At 40.4% G+C, this 26,054-nt stretch overlaps 1 protein-coding gene across 13 annotated transcripts in view; it reads right to left on the minus strand.

Annotated features, from left to right (window-relative positions):
- Positions 1-3,633: 3,633 nt before the first annotated feature.
- Positions 3,634-26,054, minus strand: part of PCDH15 (protocadherin related 15) — an 862,106-nt gene continuing 839,685 nt past the window's right edge. For 4 of the 13 annotated variants that reach the window (XM_042793062.1, XM_042793107.1, XM_042793005.1 and 1 more), the window contains 5 exons: positions 15,463-15,484; positions 13,863-13,901; positions 12,548-12,621; positions 11,552-11,684; positions 9,220-10,779 (listed from right to left, as the gene is read on the minus strand). In XM_042793062.1, coding sequence (XP_042648996.1) covers positions 9,220-10,779; positions 11,552-11,684; positions 12,548-12,621; positions 13,863-13,901; positions 15,463-15,484 — 1,828 coding nt within the window. Of the gene's footprint in view, positions 6,204-6,617; positions 6,638-9,219; positions 10,780-11,551; positions 11,685-12,547; positions 12,622-13,862; positions 13,902-15,462; positions 15,485-19,902; positions 21,519-24,553; positions 24,560-26,054 lie in introns of those variants that run through there. The other 9 variants (XM_042793412.1, XM_042793377.1, XM_042793245.1 and 6 more) reach the window with 7 other exon arrangements.

Below are 26,054 nucleotides of genomic sequence, written 5' to 3' on the forward strand. Positions count from 1 at the left end.
GCAGGGTGCCAAACCCTTAAGAGACCACCGCCCTCTGAAATGGAAACTTGCCTCGTTTATATGCCTCAAAAGACAGTCTATGGGCAGCCAGAGGGATGATGCACCCACTAAGTGCTGAGGAGAACCAATGATGGATTTCACCAGTGAGCTGTTAACTAACCATCTCTGCAACACTGATGTACATCACAGTTCTGTGGTGTTATCAGTATAGAAGCTCATGTTCTCCCTAAACTCTTGAAACAAAACTAAACCTGTCCCCAGTGTAACACAACATTCAGTTCTTGTTCTTCACCAAAGCTGCCCTTCTCTATGTGTTCTGTCCCTGGCTCCCCAAAAAATCTCCCCAGACCCCTCTGACTGGACTTCTGTAGCACCCACAGGGCTGCCAGAAACACCTCTCCTGGGAACAGGCACTTGCAAAGTTTCTGATAACTGCTGCAATGAGATTACCTGCCTTCCTGTTTGACTTTGCCAGGTACCATGCCCAGTCTTCTGGGAGCAGAGAACCAACTCTGGAGCAGCATGCACTAAAAAAGGCTATTTTTACCTTTGTTGCCCTAAAAAGGTGATGATGTTTTCTATTCTTGAAGCATTTCAGCAGAGCTTTGGGGGTGAAGAGGAAGACTTTTAACAGTTTGACCCAGGATCTTGTCCTTGCTCTTTCAAGAACCGCAAAAGGGCCACTGTACAGACACTGTCCCTTCCACAAACACGCTTCTGAATGCAGCACAAACAATGTCCCAACTATTACCCGCTCCAAGCACAGTCGGCCTGCCCAGTGCTGGAGTTTCAGCGGGACCTCCTGAAATCCCAAGACTGGTTAAAACCTCCAGGCCTACGCAAAGGACGGTAACTCCAAGAGCCTCCAGGTTTCTTTCCACGGTGCCCCAGTGGATTTGCCGCCTGAACAGCTCAACATGGTTCCCCCAGCTCTCCGAGGAAACTGCGGCTTCTTTGCTAAGTTGAGAGCATACTGCTTAAGGATCCTCAGGCTAGGACCTCTTACTACTTCCAAGTAGCCCTCTCCATACAACTGGGACTGGGAGCTTGCATCCCCTCCTGCCGAACTCCAGCGTGGTCTCCCCAAGCCTGGTCACCCCATGCTGGCTGCTTAGACAGAGCCAAATGGCATTGATTCCCGAACGCCACAGCCACCTATATATTTCTGTGGCATCCATATGGGGACAGGCAAACACGCCTCGGGATGCTGCAACTCATTCTGGGTATTACGGCAGCATCGCAGACAATTTAGTGCATTGCTTAACAATGTGCAGTCAGTCTGCAGGGTTGGCGTTGCTTGTGTTGGGAGGCTCTCAAAAGAAGCAATATCATTTTACCATGTACTGCTAAAAAGCAACAATCAGTGCCAGAAAGATAAACTGCATTCCAGCCATCCAGGCTGGTGCCGCCCTGAAAGCTTCGGGTTTGTTACGCTACGAGTGAATTACCTGACTCTGTTCATGTTGTTGCTGCACTATTGATCCAAGCCTGTGCTACAGCTTTATCATTTGATCAGCTGGGCTTAGTGCTCCTAGTCTGAACAGTGAAATTACTGACACTCTCTTCTTCCAGTAATAAATAAATAAAAAAAAAGTAATATTCCTCAGTACTCATTTAACGGGCTTTTGAGAACCAGCTGCTTTCAAAATTCATTTGATAAACTGCACCACTCCTTGGGTTTACCAAACCTTAAGGTTTATCAATACTTCACAATAAATGCAAGTCTTTCTCAGACTCTAAACAATGTGACGGCCAATGGTAACTTAAAGTTACCATTTCTGCATGCAGCATTTGAAGGGTCAGCAAACAAGCGTGTGCTGAGCAGCAGAAAGCTGCTGCTCTTTTTATTTCTGGCTTTGCACAGCCATGAAGTAGGGCTTGATGAGGAAGAATTGAAATGTATACCCCCATTTGCAGCACAATTATAAATCTGACAAGGTGAGAAGGATTGATCACCATCCACCAGCTTTAAAATATACTTAACTGTGAAGTTTTGAGATACAACAGGCATTTACTAGAGGCAATCAGATGTAGAAAGGGCAAGCCACGTCCCAACCACTGAGATCATCACACAGAAGCAACCCAGGCATGGCCACCACAAAAACCCAGAACCTCTGTGGCTGTGATCCATTTTAAAATATCAAGCTGTGTTCCCTTGGGAGGGTGTGACACTTTCCAGAAAGGGTGTTCATAGTTGCGACTGGCCCAAAATACCCTGTTCCCCGACGTGTTTTTCCACCATGTAAGCTGAAATTTATGTCAGAGATTGGTGCTGTTCTCCCATGGCTGAAAGCTCTGATTTTCTTTTTTTTTTTTTTTTTTTTTTTTCCCAATCTCTTCCCCATTTTGCTGACTGTGAAAGTTTTTCAGCTACATAACCAGGTTCTGGAAGGACTGAAACAGGGGCAGGGGGGATGCTGAACGATCGTGCTGCAGCACCACTCAGTCAGCAGAAGGCAGCAAGACGGACACGCACGTCACCCACCACCACCACATTGCCCTTTCCCCCACACCGACTCATGAAAATCCTGGGTGCAAGGTCTACCTACCATTAATGCTTTCATATTTTAAGCTCCCTGAGAGGCCCCCGACAGATCTGCAGGGCTTTCTTTACGGTCTTGCTCACAGTAGTATGTACATAAACAAAGGCGAAAAGACAAAAGTTTCTATTTTTCTCCTGACATTCCCTGTTCTGCCTCACAGTGGGCATTACACTGTCCTTCTACCGCCACACAGTTGGCCATTTCAATTTTGCATATACTGAAAATGTAGCAGATGCCATACTAAACCACAAAACCATCAGTGCCTGCTTGGAGGAGTGTACAAATTAAATCAATGTCAGGAGCAATGATTATCACCCTTGATCAGTCAGCCAGTGTGCAGTTCTGCCACCCAGGGGAAAATGCTCGTGCCTTGCATCAGCTTTACAAATTTCAGTGGTTAAATAGCTGCAAATTATATCTAAAGACCCAGATATTTCACTTACTGTATCCTCCAAAGCCACGCTAATATTACACTTCCCAAAGGAAAAGTAGAAGTGACCTTTTTTACTCTGTTTGTCTGTACTGTTACTGCTGTTGGGTCTGGCACCCACTGCCTGCTCACAGTCTAAAATATGTATTAATTTACAGTATGGCATCTCCAGAAAATAAAAAAGAAAAAATACCCACCCAATCTTCTGCACCTGTGAAAGATTTCACAAAGCCCTCTCTTTGCCAACAGTATTCAAGATTTTGAAAGTCACTATGAGTTTAACTAAAACCAAGCTAGATTTTACATAAACCTCACCCATTGCTGGAGAAGGGAAATTTCTTATGCTCTTGTGGGAAAAGTTTGGAGCGTCTGGACAGCACAAAGGAGATGGTATTGATGGCTTTTGTCTTTGATAAGCATGCACAGCACCACTGGCCACCAGTGTTAGGCCTGGCAATCCTGCACAGAGCTAGAGCTAAAGCTGTGAGTCTCTAGATGAAGAAACCATTCTGTTTCCCTTCAGAAAACTGAGAGCAGCTGGGAGAAAATGTTTCTCTAAAAAGCATATGACTTTATAAAAGTATTTAGTAAGAGCCGAACTGCTGACAGATCTTGCAATAAAAATGATGTAGTGAAATAATAACAGTATCTTAAACAGGATTAAAATATAACATTTTACTAGTTATTCCAAAGACTAGTTTGTGTGGTTTTTTAGTTTCATCATTCTTATCTGTATGTTCAGACTCCAGCTAAACTCCAAACAGCTATTTTTTGTTAGGTACCAAGTGCAAATATGCCAAGATAAAAGAGTTAGGAGAAAGAAGTACCCGGTCATATTTTTTTTTTTTTTTTTCTTTTCTCCTTGCATGGTAGACTACATTGCATTTCTCATGCCTAAAAACAAGCACCATCTCTCAAAATATTTGGTCGGAAACCTCAGCTTGAAAAGGAGGTATTTGACAGAAATGTCACATTTACATTGGCATAACATGCAAACAGCTTCCAAAGACAGACATAAAGAGGAATCTGTGGAGGAGAACCTGTGCAAGGGGAAAACAAACACTATCACAGTAGTATTTACTGCCAGGGCAGAACCAGGAGCCATCGTCAGACAGATCTTGTGGTGAAACTTCAACTACAGCGACAGGGAAAGAACGGTGATGCCAATCATTTCCATATTCATGGCACGCATTTACCTGTCGACTCTTCCTATCTTTCGACAGGGATCCATATAGTTCTCACAACTAGTTTGATCTTATCCTGAAAAAAGATTTGTGTACTAGAGAACAGGGCACTTTTCTCATGTCAACATGCATCTTCTTTTTTTTGTTCCTACATCACATTGGAGGAAAATACTTTGCTCTGTATTGCTCATATCTTTTAGGCATTGGTGACTATGAACAGTGGCATTTCTCAGCTCCTTATTCAAGTTGTTACACAACACACGTACTCCTTTGAGGTACAAATAGAAATTATAAGTGGGTGCCAAAATTTATGTAGTGTATTTTACAAGTAATGCTTAAAGTTTTTGAAACAATACTCTGTGTGTGTTCTGACACTCTTTGCCCTTCACAGATCTGTTTATGTCTATTAGTCTTGTAAAATATTCACTTTTTATCCTCTCCACCACGATCCATTTGTCTTTTTAGCAGGTTTATGTTCAACACTATTGGAGTGGAATGGTGATTGTACCATTTAACCCAACAGTTAGCTGGGCTTGAAAATGTATCCATCCCCTTCCTATTAATTACTCTTTAATGCCTATTTCTATCACACAGACTCGTGTATCATCCTGGTTTATTTCGGAGGAATATAGCCATTGGATGACAATTATTGATGGACCATAAAAACCAGAGCTAAAGACCGTATAAAGAAGAAAACAGAACTGATGTGGGAAGAGATGAAAAGATGAAAAATTGTCTGGAGAAGAAAATTGGAATGAGCTAATTTACAAATGAAAATGAACAAACCACGGCCAGGTAACTCTGAATAAGATTAATTGCTACACATTTCCTTCCTCTTTGAAGTTTTTATCTTATTTAATCTTCTATTCCACTTATACTCTTATAAACTCCGATTCCACTCTTACATAAGTTTGCTAGCTGGGAGTTAAGCGAGATCCTCTGTTTGCATAAACTGGTAAATCGCTATCAACTTTGGTATTGTTACTCAAATTTAAGCCAGCCGAGGATTTGCTCCATTGACTTTCATGGATTTATTTTTAATTTATTACTCTGAGTTCAGAATCAAGAGCTCTGAATATAAATTTTGAACATAAATAGACAATTTCCAAATCTAAACAGTATAGCCACAAGTACCATACAGAAAAACAAGCTAGGCATGTATAGAACTGTCTGAAAAGTTAACCAAATGTTGCTGTGCATTTATTAGTAGTTTACTGTTTATTAAACAATAAATCAAGATCCAAAAAACCTAATTAATTTAAATGAAGTATTGTTTAGTGAAATGGGAGCCTGTCAAAATAGTTGTTGGGGGAGGACAATTAATTGGTACAAATGTGAGTGCAAATTTTGTTTTTAAACTTTAAAGCGTGTCGTTTGTAGTATACAATGTATGTGCACAATACAAATTTAATACATTTTCCGTAGTGACAATAAAAAGCGCAGTTTATTATAAACTGAAGTAAAAATTAAAATAATAATAAAAAAAAAAAATCACAGTTTTGTCATTGGTATGTGAAGGTTGTTCCAAGGGCCCATCCAGAGCTCCTCTTCATCTGACTGTGTGTGTTCACTGTGTGACTCCAAGGGCTCTTTGACATCCTCATTATCAACAACCGATGCCTGCTCTTCTGTGCTTTTCATTTTGGAGCCCCCTGGCTTTGTTACTATATTTTCAGCCCCTATAGTAGAGGAAGCAAATGAGACACTGCAAGGTCTTGTGTTCATTTTATCACTAGAAGATGGTCCCTTTGACAATGTGTTCAGTGGGACATTCTCCTCGTGTGTCACTGCAAGCTTGTCCAGTTTCTTGAATTGTTTCCCCAGCCTCACTGGAGATGTGACTTTTAAATTATTACCAAGGCAAACACGACGGGTTCTGACAACAGAGCCATTCTGTGCAATGTAGACGTTACCATTGATGTTGTTTTGAGTGTTCGGGTTATTGAGGCGGTTCCTCTGGCTGGAATCGGGAGCGCTGTCTTCTCCTGTGGAGCTGGTCTCATACTCTGGGTCAACTACCAACTTGATCCTTTTCTTTCTGGCCCACTGTTTGACAACAAATAGAAATGTCGTTAAATCTCGGCGCTATTTCTTACATTTTCCTGCCCCTTTTCTACCTGTTATTTATCTTGCCTTTTATCTAGACACTCATATGAATTTTTATTAACTTGGTCTTTTGTACCCTTCCTTTTAGGTTGTACACAGATATTTCTTGATTGGTTTGATGACCACTGTGTGCCCCCATCATATATACCTAATGCTTGAACACGCAACCAATTATTTGCACTGAAAAGTTTTAAGATAGATAAATTCATTTCAGTTCATTAACTGCATAATGTGAGTTAGACAGAGGGTATAAAACACGTGATGTTTTTCTTTAGGTTTGGAACAAATTTGGGTTGGTGGGTTTTTATTTGCTAAAGATGCATTCAGCTGTGCTCCCAGCAAGTCCAAATGCACATTCTTTGGAGAATTCTGAGCATGGAGACATTACTTCCTGAAAGAAAACTTCTGTAAATCGCAGTATTGGTAAGCCAGTTGTATTTTGACAAACCAATGTCTCAGTCTGTCTTGCAAACAGAGAAAAAAACCAACTGGATTAATAACCCCTTCTAACAGAAACTCGAAGGCACTGATGATGAAGCCATTGAGTGATACTTCTAAGAAACTACTGTACTAATGGGCAAATGCTAGGAAGGCCTTAGAAGTTTTCTTCCAGAATACTACTACATTGTAAATTCAGTGCAGAAATGGTATTGACCAGGTCTGTTTTACATGCACAACACATCAAACAGAGAAAGATCTCGGGACCTACATAAGGGAAAATCTCAGGCATGACGTTGGCAAAATTGTCTGGTGAAAAAAAGAAAAGCTTGATCTAAGGCTTTGTGCCAGTTCCAATCTAGTGGAATCAATGAATATGCCTTGCTATTACATGGAAGATGGTGGAGAAATGAGACTTTATATTATATATATATATATATATATATATATATATATATATATATATATTTGAAGACTTAATGCAAGCAACTTTTATGTTGCTGTGACTTTGTACTAATAGTGATTACACAAAGCCCATTACTTATTTTAATTTATAATTGATATTTTTAAAATAAATGCCCCCCCTTGCAGTACGCTGAAACAAGCCCCTATCATTCTTAAACTATTAATGTAAACACTGTTATTTCACTGAGGCAGCAGATACTATTACAGCTGTGTCCCACTGCAATACATACACATGCACACAAGAAAAGCTAGTTTTTAGAAAAAAGAAAATCATGCAAGGTACAAATGGGTGGTGATTACTCTTAAGCTTTTGAGAAGTTACACTTTGCATAAATTACTTAGATGCCTATATTCTTTTCTTCCTGATAAAGACATACAATTTTCTTCACACAGATATACTCAGGTGGATGAAAAGACTCATTAGTTTAAATGGGATTTACATTAAAACACTGTGTGCAGTTACAACTTTGTGCTTCTTTGGAATACAAAAAATTAGGTAAGTGATCATAAATCTAGTTCACATTTCAACTGGAATTAAGGAGAGTACTTGAAAAGTTAGCATCATGCTTTGCAGCTCAACACCAATTCTTCTGCAAGGGTAATTCCACAGAAGGCTCAAGTAGCTTATAAATTCAAACATTTTTCTCTCCCCCAACAGAGACTCCCTGGCCCAGCTTTGGTACATATGGCAGAATTTGTACTAGCTTTCAAGAACTCGCTCACAAGACTAATCCAATACTGGCTCAAAGCTTTAATTTTATTTAGGCTTTTTATGGCTTATCTGGATAAATCCAGCGGTCGAGAAACAGCTCTGTGGCTTTTGATACAAAGTACAGACAGCTTGTGTGTATACAGAGCTCGCACAGTCTGTGTGCTGGCAGCACGGGTAAGAGCTCCATCAGGCAGTACATCATGCAGAGGTTGATCCTTACACGAAACACAAAGGCCACTTGCGGTGTCAATAACAGAAATCTTGCTTACGCAACCGCGATCACTCTGAGAGGAACTGTGTTAATGAAAGGGCTACGAGGCTCCTCTACGGGATGACATCAGATAGCAGAGGTTAATGAATTTTAACAGGCAGATACCAAAATATAGAACATAAGTGACGGTTACCTTCAGCCATACTTTGCTGTTACACATCTCAAACTTTTAAATAAATGTACAAAAAAAAATATAAAAAACCATTGTACTCTTAGCTGGGAAAGGCAGAAGCTGGAAAATGTAATCCACTTCCTTCTCTGACCAAGCTCACTTTGTACACCTGCCTCTGCACTCCTGTCTCGTACATCAGTGGCACCTGAAACCTGAATCTCATGATCAGGAAACAGTTTAATCCCAGCTCTGCTAGTAATACTCTGCAGTTTTGGGAGTGATGCTTTGCTGCAATTTCAGTTGTCCTCCCTGCAAATAGGGCCAATGTTTACAGCAGAGAACTCATTTGTAGAGTAGAAAATGTTGTACGGTAGAGGAACATAAGGTGAAACCATGTATGACTTCTGAGTCTTTTCATCCTCATAAACATTCCCATTCTTTACTGAATTCTATGTTTTGCCCCTTTTCCTTCCTGCGAGTGCTCCATTTTGTGACAGATGTAACCTGTGTGAACATAGGGCCCTTAACAGGTTTGTGCCATCAGGTTCATCAAGCTAACCGACACAGCTAATGCAAAATGCAATGTCACTTTGCTTCACAATGCACAAAATGCAAAAAAGGATTAAATCTCAGAATCAACACAATGCCTCTTTAACTATGTTATTGAAATTAGCAGAGAAAAAGAAGTACTTCCTGACACTGCTCAATGAAAATTAATCTTTATATATCCAGCACAAAGTATACCTGAGCAATCTCTCAGAGGAATTATATTAGTTTGGTTTTCTACAGTTCTATCCTTAAGACAGCACATAGAGTTCAAATGCTGAAGAAATAAGCTTTGATATTTTCTTTTTGGCTGTCTCTAGTCAAGTGTGTATTGCTTAGGAAAGACCACACAGAAGGCACAGCAAACAAGGTCACTCCTTATTGCAAAGCATCCACCTACTGTCACTCCTTTTTAAAAGGATGTAGAATCACCAGTAGCCTCTGACTCCGTAATGGCAGTATCCAGGGTCTCATCTGACTGAGACTGACTGTTTTCCTGGGACATCTTTTTTCTTGTTTTCTTTCCTTTCATTTTAGTATCAGGGGAAGTAGCAGATTTACCAGAAGTGGCACTAGGTGCGTATTTTGTCCCTTTAGTACCTTTAGAAGTAACACTGATTTCACTTTCTAGGCAAGAAGATGGATTCTTATCAGTAGTTTCCTCCCTGTCACTACCATCTGTATCAACCTCTTCTGCGCTTTCATCGATGCCATCCTCACCCTTACTAGCTGATTTTCCCTTCTTGTCTCCAGTAGCAGCTGGTTTTGCTTTGGCAGATGTTTTAGAAACTGCCTTATTTGAGTTATCTGCTCTCTCACGGGGGCTCGTGCTGGCTCGCTCCACATCTGCTTGTTCATCTTCTTCTGACACCTCTTCTATCGTGTCATCTATTTCAAGGCTGGCAGAGGAGGTTTTGCTCTTATAGCTGGATCCTGAAGTTTTCCTGTAGCTCATGTCACTACCTGATGCATTAGAGTTAGTATTTGATCCCTGGCTGCATTGCCTCGCTCTGCCATGAGAGCTACCTCGCTTACTTTTTCCACTGGACTTTTCAGTGCTTCTTCTACTGCTGGACTCACTAGTCCCTGATTTACTGTATGAACTTTGTGTAGACGAGCTATTTGACTGGCTACCATCTTCATCACTCTCAGAGTCTTCCTCATCATCATCCTCTTCAGATGAGTCCTCCTCCGATTCACTGCTAGAGCTGGATCCAGAGTCTTCATCAGAATCCTCCAAATCGTGCCCAGTTTCTTCATCTGAGTCCACAGTACTTTCAGTGGCTTCATCCTGGTCCAGAGTTACTTTCAAGTAGTCTTTATCTTCTGACTCTGAACCAGAGCTACTACTCTTCATGGATGATACATCTGAAGGACGTTTTCTCCTCTTCTTTTTCTTCTTCTCATAATCGCTATCCTCATGTTCGCTCTCTGCTGTGATACTTATTGAAACTCCTGATTTTGCTTCATCTCCTTCATATTCTTCCTCTTCTTCTCCTCTTGGACGCGCCAAGTCTTTGCTAATAGGCTCTTGAAATTTGCTGGAGACACTAATGCGTTTTAACACTTGATTTAGTTTTCTCATCGAAGGTCTGTCATCTGTCACTTTCTGGAAGTAGCTTCCCCTGATAACCATGCTTTTTTCTGCGTCCACTCGGCGAGCTGACATCAACTTGGCATAACTGGAATCTTTCCTACCACCTTTCACTTTCTGCAGAATCATCGGGAATATCTTTGCTTTCTTCCACGGAGAACGGGCAGACTCAGTTCTTCCTACTGGTTTGTGAGTACTGACTGATACACGACTTAAATGCATCACTGATTTTAGTTTCCTTTTTCCCTGGCTGGTCCTATATGCTCTTCCAGGAACATGTCTTAGATCCATCCCACCACCTAAAGGTCTACCTTCTATTTGAGGCCCTGCTCTCTGGCTTATATCACTGCTTGGAGGACCTCTGCCTTGACTCATCCCCTGCAAATTATGAAAACGGAACTTGATTACAATTTGAAAGATAGTTAATGTGAAAACTTGTACCCTAAAATAAGTCAGTAGGAACAAATGCAACATCTCTTCCCAGCATCAACGCTAACTTACCTGTTTTAGAATAGCTCTCTACCAAAGTTATGGGGGAAGTTTTACTTCTAGAAGAGGCTGCAAGTGCACAACTACCTTACTCTGCACCAGGGAAAAATACCAGCTCAGAAATGTTATCTCTTCTCATTTAATTAAAACCCATGTGATGGATTAAGAGTCTAGTATTTCTGAAAATTAGACTTTAAAAAAAGAGGAACATTTACGTCAACTTTCTTCTGGCTGCCAATGACATTTTAAAATTTCTTTACATTCCATTGTGAACTTTTCGATAAATGAGTGTAGGTGACTGCTTTTCTCAGTGGCAATCACCAGTTATAGGATGAATGTTCGTAATACCCCATTTGGTTAATAATATAAAATGGAATCACCTAAGGCTACGTGGATTTTATTTGGAACTAGAAATCTATATTGAGATAGATGTGGATATTAAATGAAACTTTGTGATTTCTTTTTCTTTCTAGAAAAGGGGAAAGAGGCGCTGACACAAAATTTACCGGTCACCAGAAGGGCAAACAATGATTAGTGTTGGAAGAGCCACTTCCTTGGTCTATACAGAACACAATATTCCAATCAATTACAAAATACATTTGACAAGCGTTAATGGTCCCTCCTGTTGCAGGAACAGCATCAACACACCAGAGACGCTCACCTCTTCCGCTGTTGGTCCATGCGGACTATAGTAGTAGCCACCGTCACTCTCCGCCACGACTTCCCCGTACTCGTCGTACATCCCTGAAGGGGACAGCAATCGGCGGCGGCTCCCGTACTGAGGCAGTTCATACCTGGCAAGAAAAACACCATCATCTCTTCAGAATGCTCACCAATGTGTTCACGTGTGTCTCCACACACAGCAACAAATGCACACATTCGCATCCCGAAAGGACAAGAACTCCTTTGCTCTCTTTTCTCTCTATCTTTAAGAAGATCATAATTCTTTTTTTTTCCTCAGCGGTAACTCAAATCAAAACCTCTTCCTATCGCAACTGGCCATGAGCCCGTTACGACTGGAGGGCGACACGAATTGTGATGTCTCTGGGATCAGTCAAGAATACCCCAAGTGTAATGAGCTTCTTCCCAGGTACCTGATTTTTGGGGGGGATCTTTTTTTATTATTAGGGAATGAAAGAGCAGGTTCCCTGGGATCAGTTCTGGAGAATCCCTGTGAGCTTGTAGGAACAGCAATAACCCCTGAAGTGCTTGCAGTCAGATGGGCATTATCAGAAACAACGCAGGATGATGTTTTTCTACATAAATGTGAAAAAGCAGACGCTGGCTGGGAACTGCAAGCAGAAAGTATCAGTCACTGAACTCAGGCTGGTGAGCCAAAAAAGGGGAGGAGATGATGGAAATTAATTTCCTAGACAGCATAAATATGCAAATTAAGAAAGTGAATATAAAACCAGCATGATAGATAGGATATACACCCTGCAAGCGTAATAATTAGATTCCTAAAGAAGCAGGGAGTTATATGATGCCCCCTTAACTTATAAAAAGAGTTTTGCTGTCAGTGAATGCCTTTGTGGACACAAAGATTAAAGTAATCCTGAGGTGAAAGGAAGTCTACAGATGAGATGCTGTAATAGTAAACATCACCGACCTGGAAAGGCAGCATTTTCAGAAATATATATGAAAAATGAAAATATACCCATGCTCATAACTGTAGTAATCTTGCCCATAGTACTCCTGCCCTGGATCAATTCCAGACTCCATACTTAACTCCTGTCAAAAGAGAAACACTGACTGAATGCAAACAGTTATACACAGTAAAGACTGATGAAAAAGGCACAAGCAACAGCAGCTTAAAGTGCAAACAAGCAAGTAAAAAAAGATAATCATTTGAGGAACACTGACAACCGCCACGAACCATACTGAGAAGCCAACTTTAAGCCAAGCTTTAAATGACTCTTTCTCTGGTGTATTCCCTGGGATATTCCCTGGGAGTGACTGTTCTAAATCATCTAAATGCAGAGGCTGTTCTGGTGTGGGACACCGTCTCGCTTACCTCGTACAAAAACCTCATTCAGTAAACCAGACTCACAGCAAACACTCCGCGCCTCTCAAAGGAAAAAGCTGCATTGAAAGATCAGGGCTATTTTACTTCCACTGTTTGTCAGGTCTATTTTTCAAACGTTTTCTCAACCATCAACAATCATGAGCAGCATAAGACTAAGCAAAGTCCTTGTCCGTAGCCCACAAAAGCACCAGCGTGCCCTTAAGCTCCTTTCGCACAGCGGGGTCAGGCCGCCCTGCAACTCCTCTGAACCGCAGCGCTGCAGAGCACCAGGGCTCGGGCTGGGGCATGTCCCTGCTGTCTCACCCAGAGCTTCTTCTCCCGCCCAACGAATTTAAAGTTGTGTCAGAGCACTTCACCGTAATTACTTAGAATGACTGCACAAACGATCACCGTTGTCTACCACAAAAGTACCATCGATAGCAACATCTCACAGAAGCTACATTTGCTCTATTGCTTATTCTGGAAATGATATTGGGTCTAACAGATTTGAAATTGAAATTACTGGGTTTATAATCCAAAGAGGCATTTGCTCTTCACAGCAGTATGTTAATGCTTTCATTACCTTGGCAGGCCAACTGCTTAGTTCATCTCTAGGTACAATCATTAATTATCAGTTGGCTGTCATCTGAAAACATAGGTTGCGGTTGGGCAGCGAGGAAATTATTCTGTCTGTGAATCTGGAGATGAAACTAGGAAAGCTTTCAGTCTGTCTGATGAAGTCCGCGGGAGCAACTAGAAGATGCTCAAGGGGAAAATACTGAGACACAGTACATTGAAGGTATTTAATTAAAACAATATAAATAGAGTAACAGTGTGAGGACTTTCCTTTTCATCTGAAAGAGTCGGGGGAAAAATATTAACTAAGACAGACCACATTTTTATTAGGAAATTATGTAAAAGCCAATAACAAGTTCTAGAACAATTAAGAAATTAAAAAGAGCAGTACCTCTGGTCTGAGAAGAGAAGGTCTCAGCAACTGCTGTTGCTACAAAAGAAAATTAAAAAGGGATTAATTAGGCAGAAACAATGAAAGTGCAGGTCATTTGTGTTTGAGTTAAGATTGGAAAGAGATCCTAAAACCACAGATCCTTCAGGGGCTTTTGTACGCAGTCATCTGGGTACTTCCATACTCAGTGAGAAGTAGAACACTGCTAGCCCCCTAATGTAATATAATCACTCTACAGTCCGCTATTTCTTTTGCCTAATATAAAATAAAACTCCCAGTTTATGTGCTGATTCTCTAAATTATTTAACTCAAGAACTTCCGTCAGAGCCCAAGAGAACTATTGTGTGGTGTATGTTGGAGACAGCAGGGAGATAAAGGCAGACGAAAAATTATCCACAACAGGTAGAAAGCAAATCTATGGGAATCTGCAGTAAAGTGTGTGATTCAGCTCTTAAAAACCTGAAGTGATTAGATTTCTTACCCAAGATTCTACTGCAATACCATCGCTTTCATTCTCTATCTATATTTATATACTTCTGTGGCTTTTAACTACCTTGCAGCCACAACACACTTTAATTCATAATACCAATGCGACAGTGAGGGATTATCTCACTTGCTTTCTCTACAGCTTATGTGTGATTTCATTCCGTATGCGGCATGCAGTGAGAAAAGCATGCTGACTGGAGGGAAAAGACCCCGGGAGGCTGCAGAGAGAGGACCGACAGGACGATATGGCTCCTCCCGGGTGTGTTACAGCTAAACACGGGCCATTTTTGGCAGTCATGATATTAATTACTCTTCAGGGCCTGTTTTCTGCAAATGACAGACCGATGCACATCACTTGCTGTTTTGTAAATTGGGATCAGATTTACTCAGGAAAATCAGTACCACTGTCCTCACACTCCTCCCAAAAGCCGGTGGCACTATTTCAGCCAAGTTTTGTGCTCAAAACGAAGCCCTGAGAGATGGGGAAGTTCTGTATCTGAATTAAGAGACACGGATCAGCACTGTAAAGGAGGAGAAGTCAGAGCAGAACAACAGAAAGCTTGCAATTTATAAAACACTACTGAGCAAGGAGCGGTAGGCTCCAGATTCACGCCTTAAGATTAGTAAAAGTGATCAAGCTCTCAGCAGTAAGCATCGGTCTTCATGGTAGAAATGTATTTGGGAGAGCTTTCCAATGACGACACGAGCTCCTTCAGATTTCTGAAGGACAACTCTCGGTGCTGTGCATCGCTGGAGAGCAAGATGCCGCCCGAACAAGCGACGGCGGTGCATGGCAGCGCAGGGGTGTGTGGCGGGGTGCCTGTTCCGCGGCAGCGGGCAGCGGCAGGGCTGAGCCGTGCCGTAAGAAAACACAGCAAGCCCCGGGGGGACATCCCGGGGAAGTTTTCGGCGTTTTTTCAAGCTGCAGTCTCCTAGCTCAGGGCTGATGGTTAGTGGCCCCTCGCTGTGAATCTATGCCTCATGAACTTTTTGAGCCTCTTTATGTCTCTGGCCTCTAAAACATTCACTAGCCATGAGTTTCACAACACAGGCTGTATGGGAAAGGTATGTTGATGTAATTAATATTTTCAACGTAATTGGGGAACAGCCTTACCTCTTGCTGTGCATATCCTCTCCTAGAAGTCAGAAAAAGAGAAAAAAAAATATTAGTATACTTCTGTGAGACTATATAAAGGTGCAAATTGCCATTGTTTCTGAAGAGAGGTGAACAGATAATGTAATTAGAAATATTACTAGCAAGAAAAGAAATACATATCTACAACACAAAATATGTTTTTCTTTAGATTTTCTCTGGACATAGGAATTGTTGCATGAGAAAGGCTAGTGAATCTTTGGCATCTTTTCTTGCTTTAGATTGCAAATGAATGAGAAGAAATCCCCAATCCCCAAAAGCCAGAGAGCCAGTGCACCCAGTGGAACTCTGCAAAGGGAAAGGGGGTGAATGCTGTGCGTGGCTTTCCTTGCGCTCCCCAGAGAGGTTCTGCCCCGCCACCACCTCTGCCGGCTCCCAGACCCACAGACACCATCCACAGAGAGACTCCCCTGTTCCACGCCTCTGCTTAACCAGTCAGACAGTTTATCTTCTACTTCTGCACTTCTCTACCCACTTGAGACTCAAACTGGCCTGGAGCTTCGATCACTAATTTCTTGTAACAACATTATTATTAAAATGACACATTTCCTAGCACTTGCTCGACAGGGGGGAGTTAAATTATTTTTGCTATCTGTGATTATTTTGCCACAGGCTTTGTGCTTTTGATCTCATCGGAAATTTTTTGTTGTTTTAATTCATTTTCTTGGAGCCATTCATATGCACTTATGTCTATCAAGTTCTCTATTTTCTCATTTTGTGCCAGAAAATTAAAACGGTTTAGACAAAACTAGGGAACAGCAAGTGAGGTCTTAGCATGATTATTAAGGATAAGCCTGTTTTTTTTTTTTTTTTTTTTTTTTTAAGAAGGAAAGGGTAAATGCTCAAAATAACGTTGACCTTAACTTAGTACACATACAGCAGTCTAGGGAAATTCTTTAATTACACTTGAGTAAATAATAAAGAACAGAGTAGAAGTCCTTTTAATACTTTAATATCACCCTCTATAAAGTTTTCTATTAATATTCAGCACATGGAATTGATTATCAGCATTAAATTAATGCTGTTGCCCATATAATATAAAACTAATGAACAACTGAAATGAAGATTTATCATCAAAAGATGATCCGTGACTTTTCAAAGCCCAATTGAGGAACACTATTTAGCTTCCATATCGCCTACAACAATCTTCAGATAAAGAAGGTCTCGTGTTGCACAGAGGATAAGTAAGCCTATTACTCTTAATTGCTCTCGAGCAGTCACTATACTGCAGATTAAAAGCATAACATAAGTAATACTAATTAAATTTGAAATTCAACTTTCTTAAAAATAGCACCACACTGTGTTTTGAGAGATGTTATACTCCTCTTATAGTTTTCTGTGGCCATGATTAGAAGAAAAAAAAAAATCCCCAAAAGACAAAAAATACCCATTCACTCAGTACAGCACAAGGATCTATTCTGTCAAAACAACATCATTTGTTTCCAGGAAGGAATTAAAGCTCTCTACCGAGGGAGGAATTGCTTCTGGATAAACATTATCAGCCAGACTTCACTGCGGTCAAAGAGAAATCTTCAGTGCAAAATGGGAAGCAAGGACATAGTGCCTATGATGATGTAGGAAAATGACAGCTGGTATACAGTGCTGGTACTCAACATGAAAGATAAAACAAGAATGAATTTACATGTAGCAAATGTTCCAACCTTTCACAGGTCTGTATTCCTAACATAGGTTAATGGAACTGTGATTTGCCTAAAGCAACAATTTTCCCAATTACGGGTATCCCAGCAGGCTTTTGCTATTGCATACATTACATCTGTTTTCATATGAAAAGCAAAAGCATCATAAACCCCAAATACTACAGATACTACTTGGGGAAGGCGATGGTTTATCAGTTTGTCCTGACGCTTAAAATGGAGGTTTCCTGCAGTTCGTAACTGGTACTGAGGAGAGAGAATCTGGAAGGGCGATGAGTTATGATACGCTACTGCTCGATTTCAGCTTTGCAAACGGGTTTGCAAAGAAGAGCTCTCCAACTGCAATCTCTGCTCCTGCTCAGAACTCAACCCAGTCAAGCTGATGATGAAAAGATAAGCGATATATCCAGGGTCACATCTGACCCTAATTAACCAAATCAGACAACCTGAAGAGGGGTCAGTAAGCATGTATATGCTCAACTTCTTACCAGCTACTATACTGGTTGTAATACTTGCTAGTGCTGCAGAACTGTAGCAGCATCCAGATATCTCAGTGGGACAGAATTTCCCCAGATTAAGTTAAAAATACATGCTATGGGTACAGTTTCTTCCCCAGTGTAATTGAATGTGTTTTGGTTTTGTTTTTGCTTTTTTTTTTTTTTTTTTTTTTACAAAGGCTATTCAAAGAACCAACAGGAGAACAAAGGTAAAATTAATTCCAGGCAAAATGAAACTAGATTTCATAAGCTTTCCAACTTAATAAAGGTTTCCAGAATGAGAACATAGGTGTTCCTCATTAGTGAAGAACTGATTCCCATTACCCCCCAGACTCCTCTGAGACTGATGAAACTAAATATTGAAAATGGAGATCCTGTGTGATTGTCTACTCTTTCTGCTTAAGGAATATCACAAATAACTGTAGCCAGACAAAACCTTTGGAGTTTATGCTGTGAATTAATAAACACCTGCAGCTTTGTTACATGACACTGGACAATGCAAAATCAGGTTGTATTTGTCTAATATTTCACTAGTGATGTAACGAACTTCACAAAAGCATCTGTTATGGGTCTACAAGCTCTAAAGTGGGATTTGATTACTTAAATCCAGATCTCTGTCTTAGGGTCGATCGACTCTTACCATGCCTAGCGCAACCATTTCTCATGCTCATCTCCGCACGCTTTCCCCTGTCCCGCTGTCTCCATGCCTGGCCCATTGCTGACACACAGAAGCAAGTAAGCACGTAGGCCATCTTCTGATTCTGGCTCTAAAATCTTAAAAGTTTCTCTACCTAGTAGCTGCTGAACTTTGACAATTTGCTGCTGGTACTGCAGTCGTGCCACTCTTGGAGAATTTAGCATCATCGGCAGGGATTCTACACGTGTGTATCTCGTAAATGATACAGATTCTGTTACAGCAAAAACGCTATGATCAATAATCATTTCTCTCACGCATTTAGCTACTACACATGTCTTGGAACTACAGTCTAGCCCAACAAGAGTTTTAAGTAAAGAAAAATTCTGATGTGTCAGAGAAACTTGTGTGATGGCGTTCATGGAGTTTGGCTCTGGGACAAAGAAAGAGAAACTACCTTCAGCAGTTTCCAACTGAAGCATCCATGCATGTCCTAACTGCAGATTTAAAACAAAAGAGAAAAGAGAAAAGAGAAAAGAGAAAAAGCCAAGCACCGTGGAAATGCCCAGTATCTCTAGACAGTCTGATAAATAATTAATTACCTTTTTGCTCAGAATTACATTTGGTACTGAACTGGAGTTTTAGTTTTTCTTCATTATGTAATATCTGCCTTTGCCAACATGTTTTTAAAAATTTTTATATTAAACACAAATATTTTGAATTTGGGCCAAAAAAAAAAAGAGGAAATTTGAAAGTTGCACCAAACTAACATTGATTTAAATGCCAAAACTGCTTTTACTTACCATTTTTTTTGCAAAGGACAAGCTAATTTACTATAATTGACACATTTGATGTAAAGGTCTGATTTAGATGACTGTGAGCAAAAAAGCCAGTAAGTAAATCCATATGACATGGATTTTTACAAGTACATGAACAATCCCCACTTGGTGACACTAATCAGAGTGACTTTATTACAATTTGAGATAAGCGAGATGTTTCAGCTGTAAAGCTCATGGCAAACTAGCATGAAGGTTGAAGAGAGACACCAACAACAGGCACATGCAAAATAAAAACCAAACAAATGCTTTGTACGTTAAAGAAATTTACAAAATAAGAACCTTTAACATGCAGTTACAGTATAAAAAATGCAATGGAAGGCAGAACATAGGTAACAGGGGGGAAGAGAGCCAGTTTTACTGACAAATCAAGACAAAACCCTTTTTCTGACTTGAGTTGCAAACACGGGCTGAAAGAAAGCATGCCAGCATAGCAGCGCGCTGCGTCATCTACCACGGGATACGAAGATGCATTACTGCAATAACTCCGGCTCGCTATTGCCGAGCTTGCTTACTACCACTCCTTGCTTTCTGTGACATCCAATATTTGGCAGTAAGATTCCTCCCAGGTGGTACATTTTATGGGCAAAGCAAGAGATTCCAATTACAGCAGCAGAAAAATCACTCTGCTTACAGAAATTACCTACAGTGAAGGCTGCTTAACATAAAGCAGTATCAAGTCCTCTGCCATCTATGACCGAACCCTGGGTAAAAATGGACAGTTTTCCCCAAGAATTTTTGATAAATGGACTAGGAACCAGGATCATCAAACAGTAAGATGTAGCTCTGAGGAAACAACTTGTAGAATTATTATACATTACAATTTTCCGAGCAAACGGGAAAGACAACGTCTCTCACTTTGGGATTAGGGCTGAATAAGTAGTGATATACAGCAGAGAAAGGGAAAAAGTCTGAATTTCTAGACAGTCTGAGGCAGATACCATGTGCTGCATTAGAGTCATCTCAATGTTACATGCAGAAAATATCCAACCATAAATATTACAGTGCTGTCGACTGAGATGGGAAGCATTTCTCAAGCTCCTCCACAACAGAGCCCAGGTTGCCATTCTGCTGGTTGTGCTCAGCCACAACTCCTGGAGTTGGCAGCTCTGGTGTTGCAACTGGTTTGAGCTTAGAAATGTGCTTGGGCAGAACATGGTTTTTGTCTATTTGGCTGTACATGTTGGCCACAGACTTTTCGATTGCAGCTAAATTCTGAATGTTTTTAAGAATACCTTTCAGCTCCCTATGGGGAGGAGGCTCTGGCACTGTGGCCGGTGGCAGTACAGCTGGCTGTTTGGCAGGGGATTTTGAATGCTTGGCAGGGGAGAGGTGCTGGGTGCTAAGTGGAGATGAAGAAGAAAGACAAACTGGAGGCAGAGGCGGAGGATGTGGGGGCAACAGAAGAGGGGATGGAAGTGGTGGTGGTGGTGGAGGTGGTGGCAGTGGAGGTGGGGGTGGGGGAATTTTAGGTGGATCTGGAATGTTTTCTATAACTTCTTTGGTCTGAGGAGCTATAAAACTTTGGCAAACTGATTTCTTTATCCTAAAAGACGGAGGAGTTGGCTTGCGAGTTGGTGGAGGAGAAAGTTCTTCAGGATAGTCCTGGTGAGTGATGATTACAGAGGGGACCGCTGAGGCCTCCGGCTCAACTACATCAGCACAAGGTGTTGGAGAAGACAGAGGAGAAGAGCGAAGGCAAGAAGAAGCAACCACACTTTTAGGAGACTGCTCTAGCACGTTCTCTCCTTCTTGGAAACAGACTCTGTGTGATGGCAATCGGATGGATTTCCCATCAGGAGACTTCTCTTGCTTCCTTTCCTGCAAAGCCTGCTGCTCAAACTGTCTTGCTTTCTCTTTTACAGTTAGCTTGGGGCCGCTTACTTTTTGAAGTAGTGGCCTGCTAATATCAACACTGCTATGCTGATTTTCAGTTCCTTCATTCTCTGCTTCCAGTCTCTCCGGTTGCCACTGAACAGGGTCCATGATAACTGGCCTACTCGGAGAGTCAGGCGCGTGTCTCGTTGTCACGTGAGCTGGTACTGTCCACGCACGGTGACCGCCTCCCACAGAGGCATCTCTCAAGACTAGTCTTGAAGGAGAAAGAGCATCTAGAGTATCGTTTCTTTTCCGTAGAAACCCAGCAGCAGTGGGACTTTGAGTGACACCTTCCACGTACAATGGGTTTTGAGTAGTTAATGGGTTCTCATCAGATAAAAAAGTAATGTTACTTGAAGATTTGGGGAGATTATTGTTCAGTGATCCATTGATATTAGATTGCTTGTGAGCCTCAATAGCACGGGAAGCAAAGCTGCTTATAACTCTCTGACGGTCTCCTTCTTCTAAGACTGACTTTTTTCCCCTGCTTTGTTGGAAATGGTAGAGAAGAAAAAGACTTGAAAGAAAAGAAGATAATCACATGTGAGGAAACATGCATGGACATAGATACTTATGAGAGAGAAAAAAAAAGAACTTGTGATATGAATCAGAGCCATTAAATTATTTCTAGCAAACTACTACTGTCCAGCAGAAAGATCACATTTACTAGGCTACTGGGCAAGACATTTACTTTTACATCTTCTTTAAGGGAGAAGGACTTGAGGAGGAAGAAAAAGTAAAACAGGTTTTCAGCTATTCAGCACCTTCAAAAATAAGTTAACCTCTTCTTAAAAAAAAACCCTTAGATTTCAAAAGTATCGGTCAATACTGTACCCTATCTCCCCAGTGACACAAAACACCAATGTTACATAGTTAAGCGATACAATTTCTCTGTGAAATAATACGGATTCATGGTATGCATACTGTATGCATGTATAATTGTGTGTCCAACATTCCAATTGGCAGTGGCATTGTGTCATACTGTGCACAGCCAACACAGAATATTCACAGGGATTTTTACTTTAAACCTATTCTATAATAATTGTGCACCAAAACTCTGCTATTCTATAAGACAGGTTATTTAATGTATGATTAGGCAGACTTTAAGTGTGCCTGTATTTCCTTTTAAGGACTGGCCATAGGTCATACCCAAAATTGGAACTCAGGTTCGAGCAGATGGTAAGCCTGAAACCGTGGCCCAGGCCCAGGAGGGGTCAGAGGTGGACCTGGGCGCACCTGACTCAGACAGTCCTCCTGACACTGATTCTTAAAGAATTACCAAGCTGGTCATTGTTTCTTGTATTTATGGTATATATACTGACTCAAAAGTACAAATAGGTATTTGATTTTCATCTCTGTACCACGATAAACCAAACGTAAAATCCCTGTAGTTGGATTACATTGAATTTCTGCACCAAAAGCGGGAGGTCTCACCATTTTCTGGAATTCACCTAGCACCTGTGTGCCTTATTAACCTACCTTCCTCAAATCTTTTTAATACCACAAACTTCTGAGCAGATTTTAAGATAAGCAGCATTTTAAAAATCAATATCCTCAAACTGCCTGCTAGAAAAATGTGCCCCTAGAGCCCTATTTTAAACAATGCTCACCTGAGGCTGAAAATACATTTATTTCCCTCTAACCTGTGACAAATTTAAGATATTGGCCAGTGTCAGATAGAGGTAAAATTAAAACCCTTATCCTTCCAATGAGAGGATCACCCTCATCAGCAACGAGATCGAATCAAAATGCGTTTCCATTGCTGCTATATACACATCTACTGTATCTAAACAGATGTGCTGTCCAGCATGGGGATGCAAAAATAAAAGTCCCAGTCTTAAAAGGGACACCTGCTCTAGAAATCCCTTAGAAATATTAAATACATCTATAAGACAGGCTATGGTGAGAACATGATGGTATAAGGGGACACTATGGTAGAAACAGGGTATAAAGACTGAATTTCACTTTTGTACGATTCACAGCTTCAGTGCTTCTGCCTAATGCTTGTATTGCACATTTTGAATGCCGTACTTCAATCCTTCCTATTTTCTGCAGTTAGGCAACTGCAGCTGAAGTATAGCATGAGTAGCAATGACTTCTGTGCACACACACAAATCAAAACAACATGTAAAACTATTTTTAGTGACATAGACCTGTCCCATATTTTCACAAAACCTACTGAGTTAAAAATTCCAAGTCTTGTCTCGACCAAAATTTGAGTCATATTCTTTAGAATTTAGATAAAAAAGGGTTAGGTTTTAATAACAGAGGAATAGGGGAAAAATTACATTTTCCATGATTATGTGAATGTTGGAAGATGACGTTTTAGACCTCTTGGTTGGATTGTTCCATCTGGTTTTGTGTTGTTTTTTCATATGTCAGGAAATACTACCAGATCTAAATTAATGGAAATTTAACCTCTGGTACTCCCTAGCAAAACTGGAAGAGAAATTTAAATAACTAGATACTGGATAGGAGTTAATTAAAAACCATTAAATCTCCTCTAAGTTATTTAATACATAAGAGTTCCCCGAAGGTCTGTATTTAGTAATGAAACACATTTGCTGCTTAACTCCTGCTTCTTGTTTTGGCTGGGAGATCACCCACACAGAGAAACTACAGCTTCCTAATGGTCAGAGGGTCTGGAGGAGACCAATGAGAGGAATCACTGCGCCGAGTACGGGGATTGCTCTCCCATTTGCAAATAACACCCAGCAAAGCCATGAAGGGTTATACCAGTGAATAAACTCTGCTCAAGCACTGCAGTTCTCCAAAAACCAGTATGCCTAAGGGTTGTCTTTGGGCAGAATACAACTGTATGCAAAATAACTGACTACACACTAATAACACACTAATTCTTTATCCTAAAGCAGTGTAACTTGAGGTTGGTCAAGCACCCTCAACCTATTTAGAGGGGAGAAAAATGATTCTGAACTTGAAGGAAACCCTCCAGTAGAAGGCTCATGCGAGATGACATAACCTTTATGCTACTGGAACAGATTATTTCGAAAGCTTCTCAGATCCTTCTTCACTTTTCATGACGCCTCTCAAGGGCGAGGTTATCCTGCAATCTTTTTCTGTTTCTGTGTATACATATTTTAATCAATGAGAAACGTCAGCTCAGGAGTTTGAAGCACATTTCTGTAAACTCAAAGAAGTGGACCTGCCTTGCAAGGAATTGTAGATAGCAGAAAAGAAAGGTTTTGCTTGCACCCAAATGTGAGATCTTAGGTCCATGAACTGAAAGCAAACCTCTGTGCATGCACTCAGTGTTGGTTTGGTTTGTTTTTTCTTTTAAGGTAGTAGGACTATTTGGCTTTAGAAATAATACCATTCAAGTTCAGCAATCATACTTCATCTCTACTTTCAAGAAAAGGGTAAAGAAGCATAGAAGTATTGAAACTTCACAGTAAATGTCTTTCCTGTGCTTGATCAATGGACAAATAAAAGATGAGTTTCAGATTGCAAGGTTTAATGGGAATTACTTGAAGGAAAATTAACTAGCGTTTCTACTAGCCGCAAATATTAAGACAATGAAATGAGTTTACTTACTGATGCCTATGTATCCAAAGACAGAGAAAAATGAAAATTATGAGACAAGGCAGATTTAAAACTAAAGAGCTTAGTTCCATTTCATTTGCTATAAACACCAAATTAAGAAAACAAGACACAAGGCAGCACTGCAAATGAAAGACGACTGTCTTAGGACAACTAAAGACAGGAAATATTGTACTCAAATTCATGAAAAATGTTAATAAAAGTTATTTCCCAAATAATAATTTCCTAAGGTATACCAGTGCCTTAGTGCCTTGAAATCAAATATTTGACAGGAAAAAAAAATATATATATATATTTTGTAATTATTTTTATTGAAACGTGTTATTTTCTTTAGAATCCCAATGATTTTCATTTATCTTGTAAGGATTTTTACCAGTCTATATTTAACCCTTTCCTTAGCACGATGAATATCTTAAATGTAAGCAAAGACATCCGAAAGAAAATATTCCAAATATGGCATCTTTTTTGGTGCAATGAAAAGTAATTTTAGTCACAAGGAACGTAAATCTAAGTCTCAAAGTCAATACTGCAAATCTGTAAATTTGCCCCCATATATTGCAGTACTAAAGCAAACAAAAAATCTTTGCAGGTAAAGACCCAGCACAATGAGGCTTGCTCTGGGTTTAGCATAAGGTATTCATCAATACAAAATTCAGATTCATCCATTGGGATATCCAGTTCCCACAGATAATCAACTTCATATCACTACCAGTAAAATTAGAAGTAGTGAATCATTAATTTCAGTAGAAATTGAGTTAAATGAAAAGGAAACGGGAATTTTATCTATCTGGACACCTCACTGTATGTATAAGTGTAAAGATGTGATCTCATGTAGTTCACAAGCAGAAGTGCTCATATTCAAAAATATGACTATATGCTACTGTCGAACATACATTTTTTCTCCTTTTTTGCCCAAGCAGTATCACTTCACAGAGGCAAAAGTCATGGGAGGAAATTCAGCAGTTAGGAGAAGCTATTCTTGCTTCAAGTATAGCTCCTCTATTTACCCAGAAAAGCTCAAGCTCTGGAATTATTTCAAACGCAGAGACTGCACTCAGATGGCCGAGAGTTAAAGTAGCAGTGATACGCCCTGTCATGCCCCCTTAACGTTTTATAAATTCAATCACAGCATCTGGAAAATTTCAACTTTCTGAGCAAAACAAATAATGATGGAAAATAGAGCAGAAGTTGGGCAATCCTCAACAACAACAGCAGCTCTCTCTGCCTGCCTCCAAACATATTATTAATGCTATGTTCTTCAGCGTTATTTGGTTTTACAGTATAAACATAGAAGTGTGGCAAGCTTATCAACAAAACCCCCCAGTATGATACAAATATTAATTGGCTATTCTCCACTGCAATGTTTTCATACTGAGAGTTAAATTGCTGTTGGAGCCCATAAACTTCAGATTCACAGAAGCGTGAAAAGGTAGTCATCTTTGCAATAGCATTATTTCATAAGCATGCAGTAGGTAAAAGATATATTCATTGAGCT

This window comes from Tyto alba, unplaced genomic scaffold, assembly GCF_018691265.1.
Source record: "Tyto alba isolate M040663 unplaced genomic scaffold, T.alba_DEE_v4.0 Super-Scaffold_1, whole genome shotgun sequence".
Lineage (NCBI taxonomy): Eukaryota > Metazoa > Chordata > Aves > Strigiformes > Tytonidae > Tyto > Tyto alba.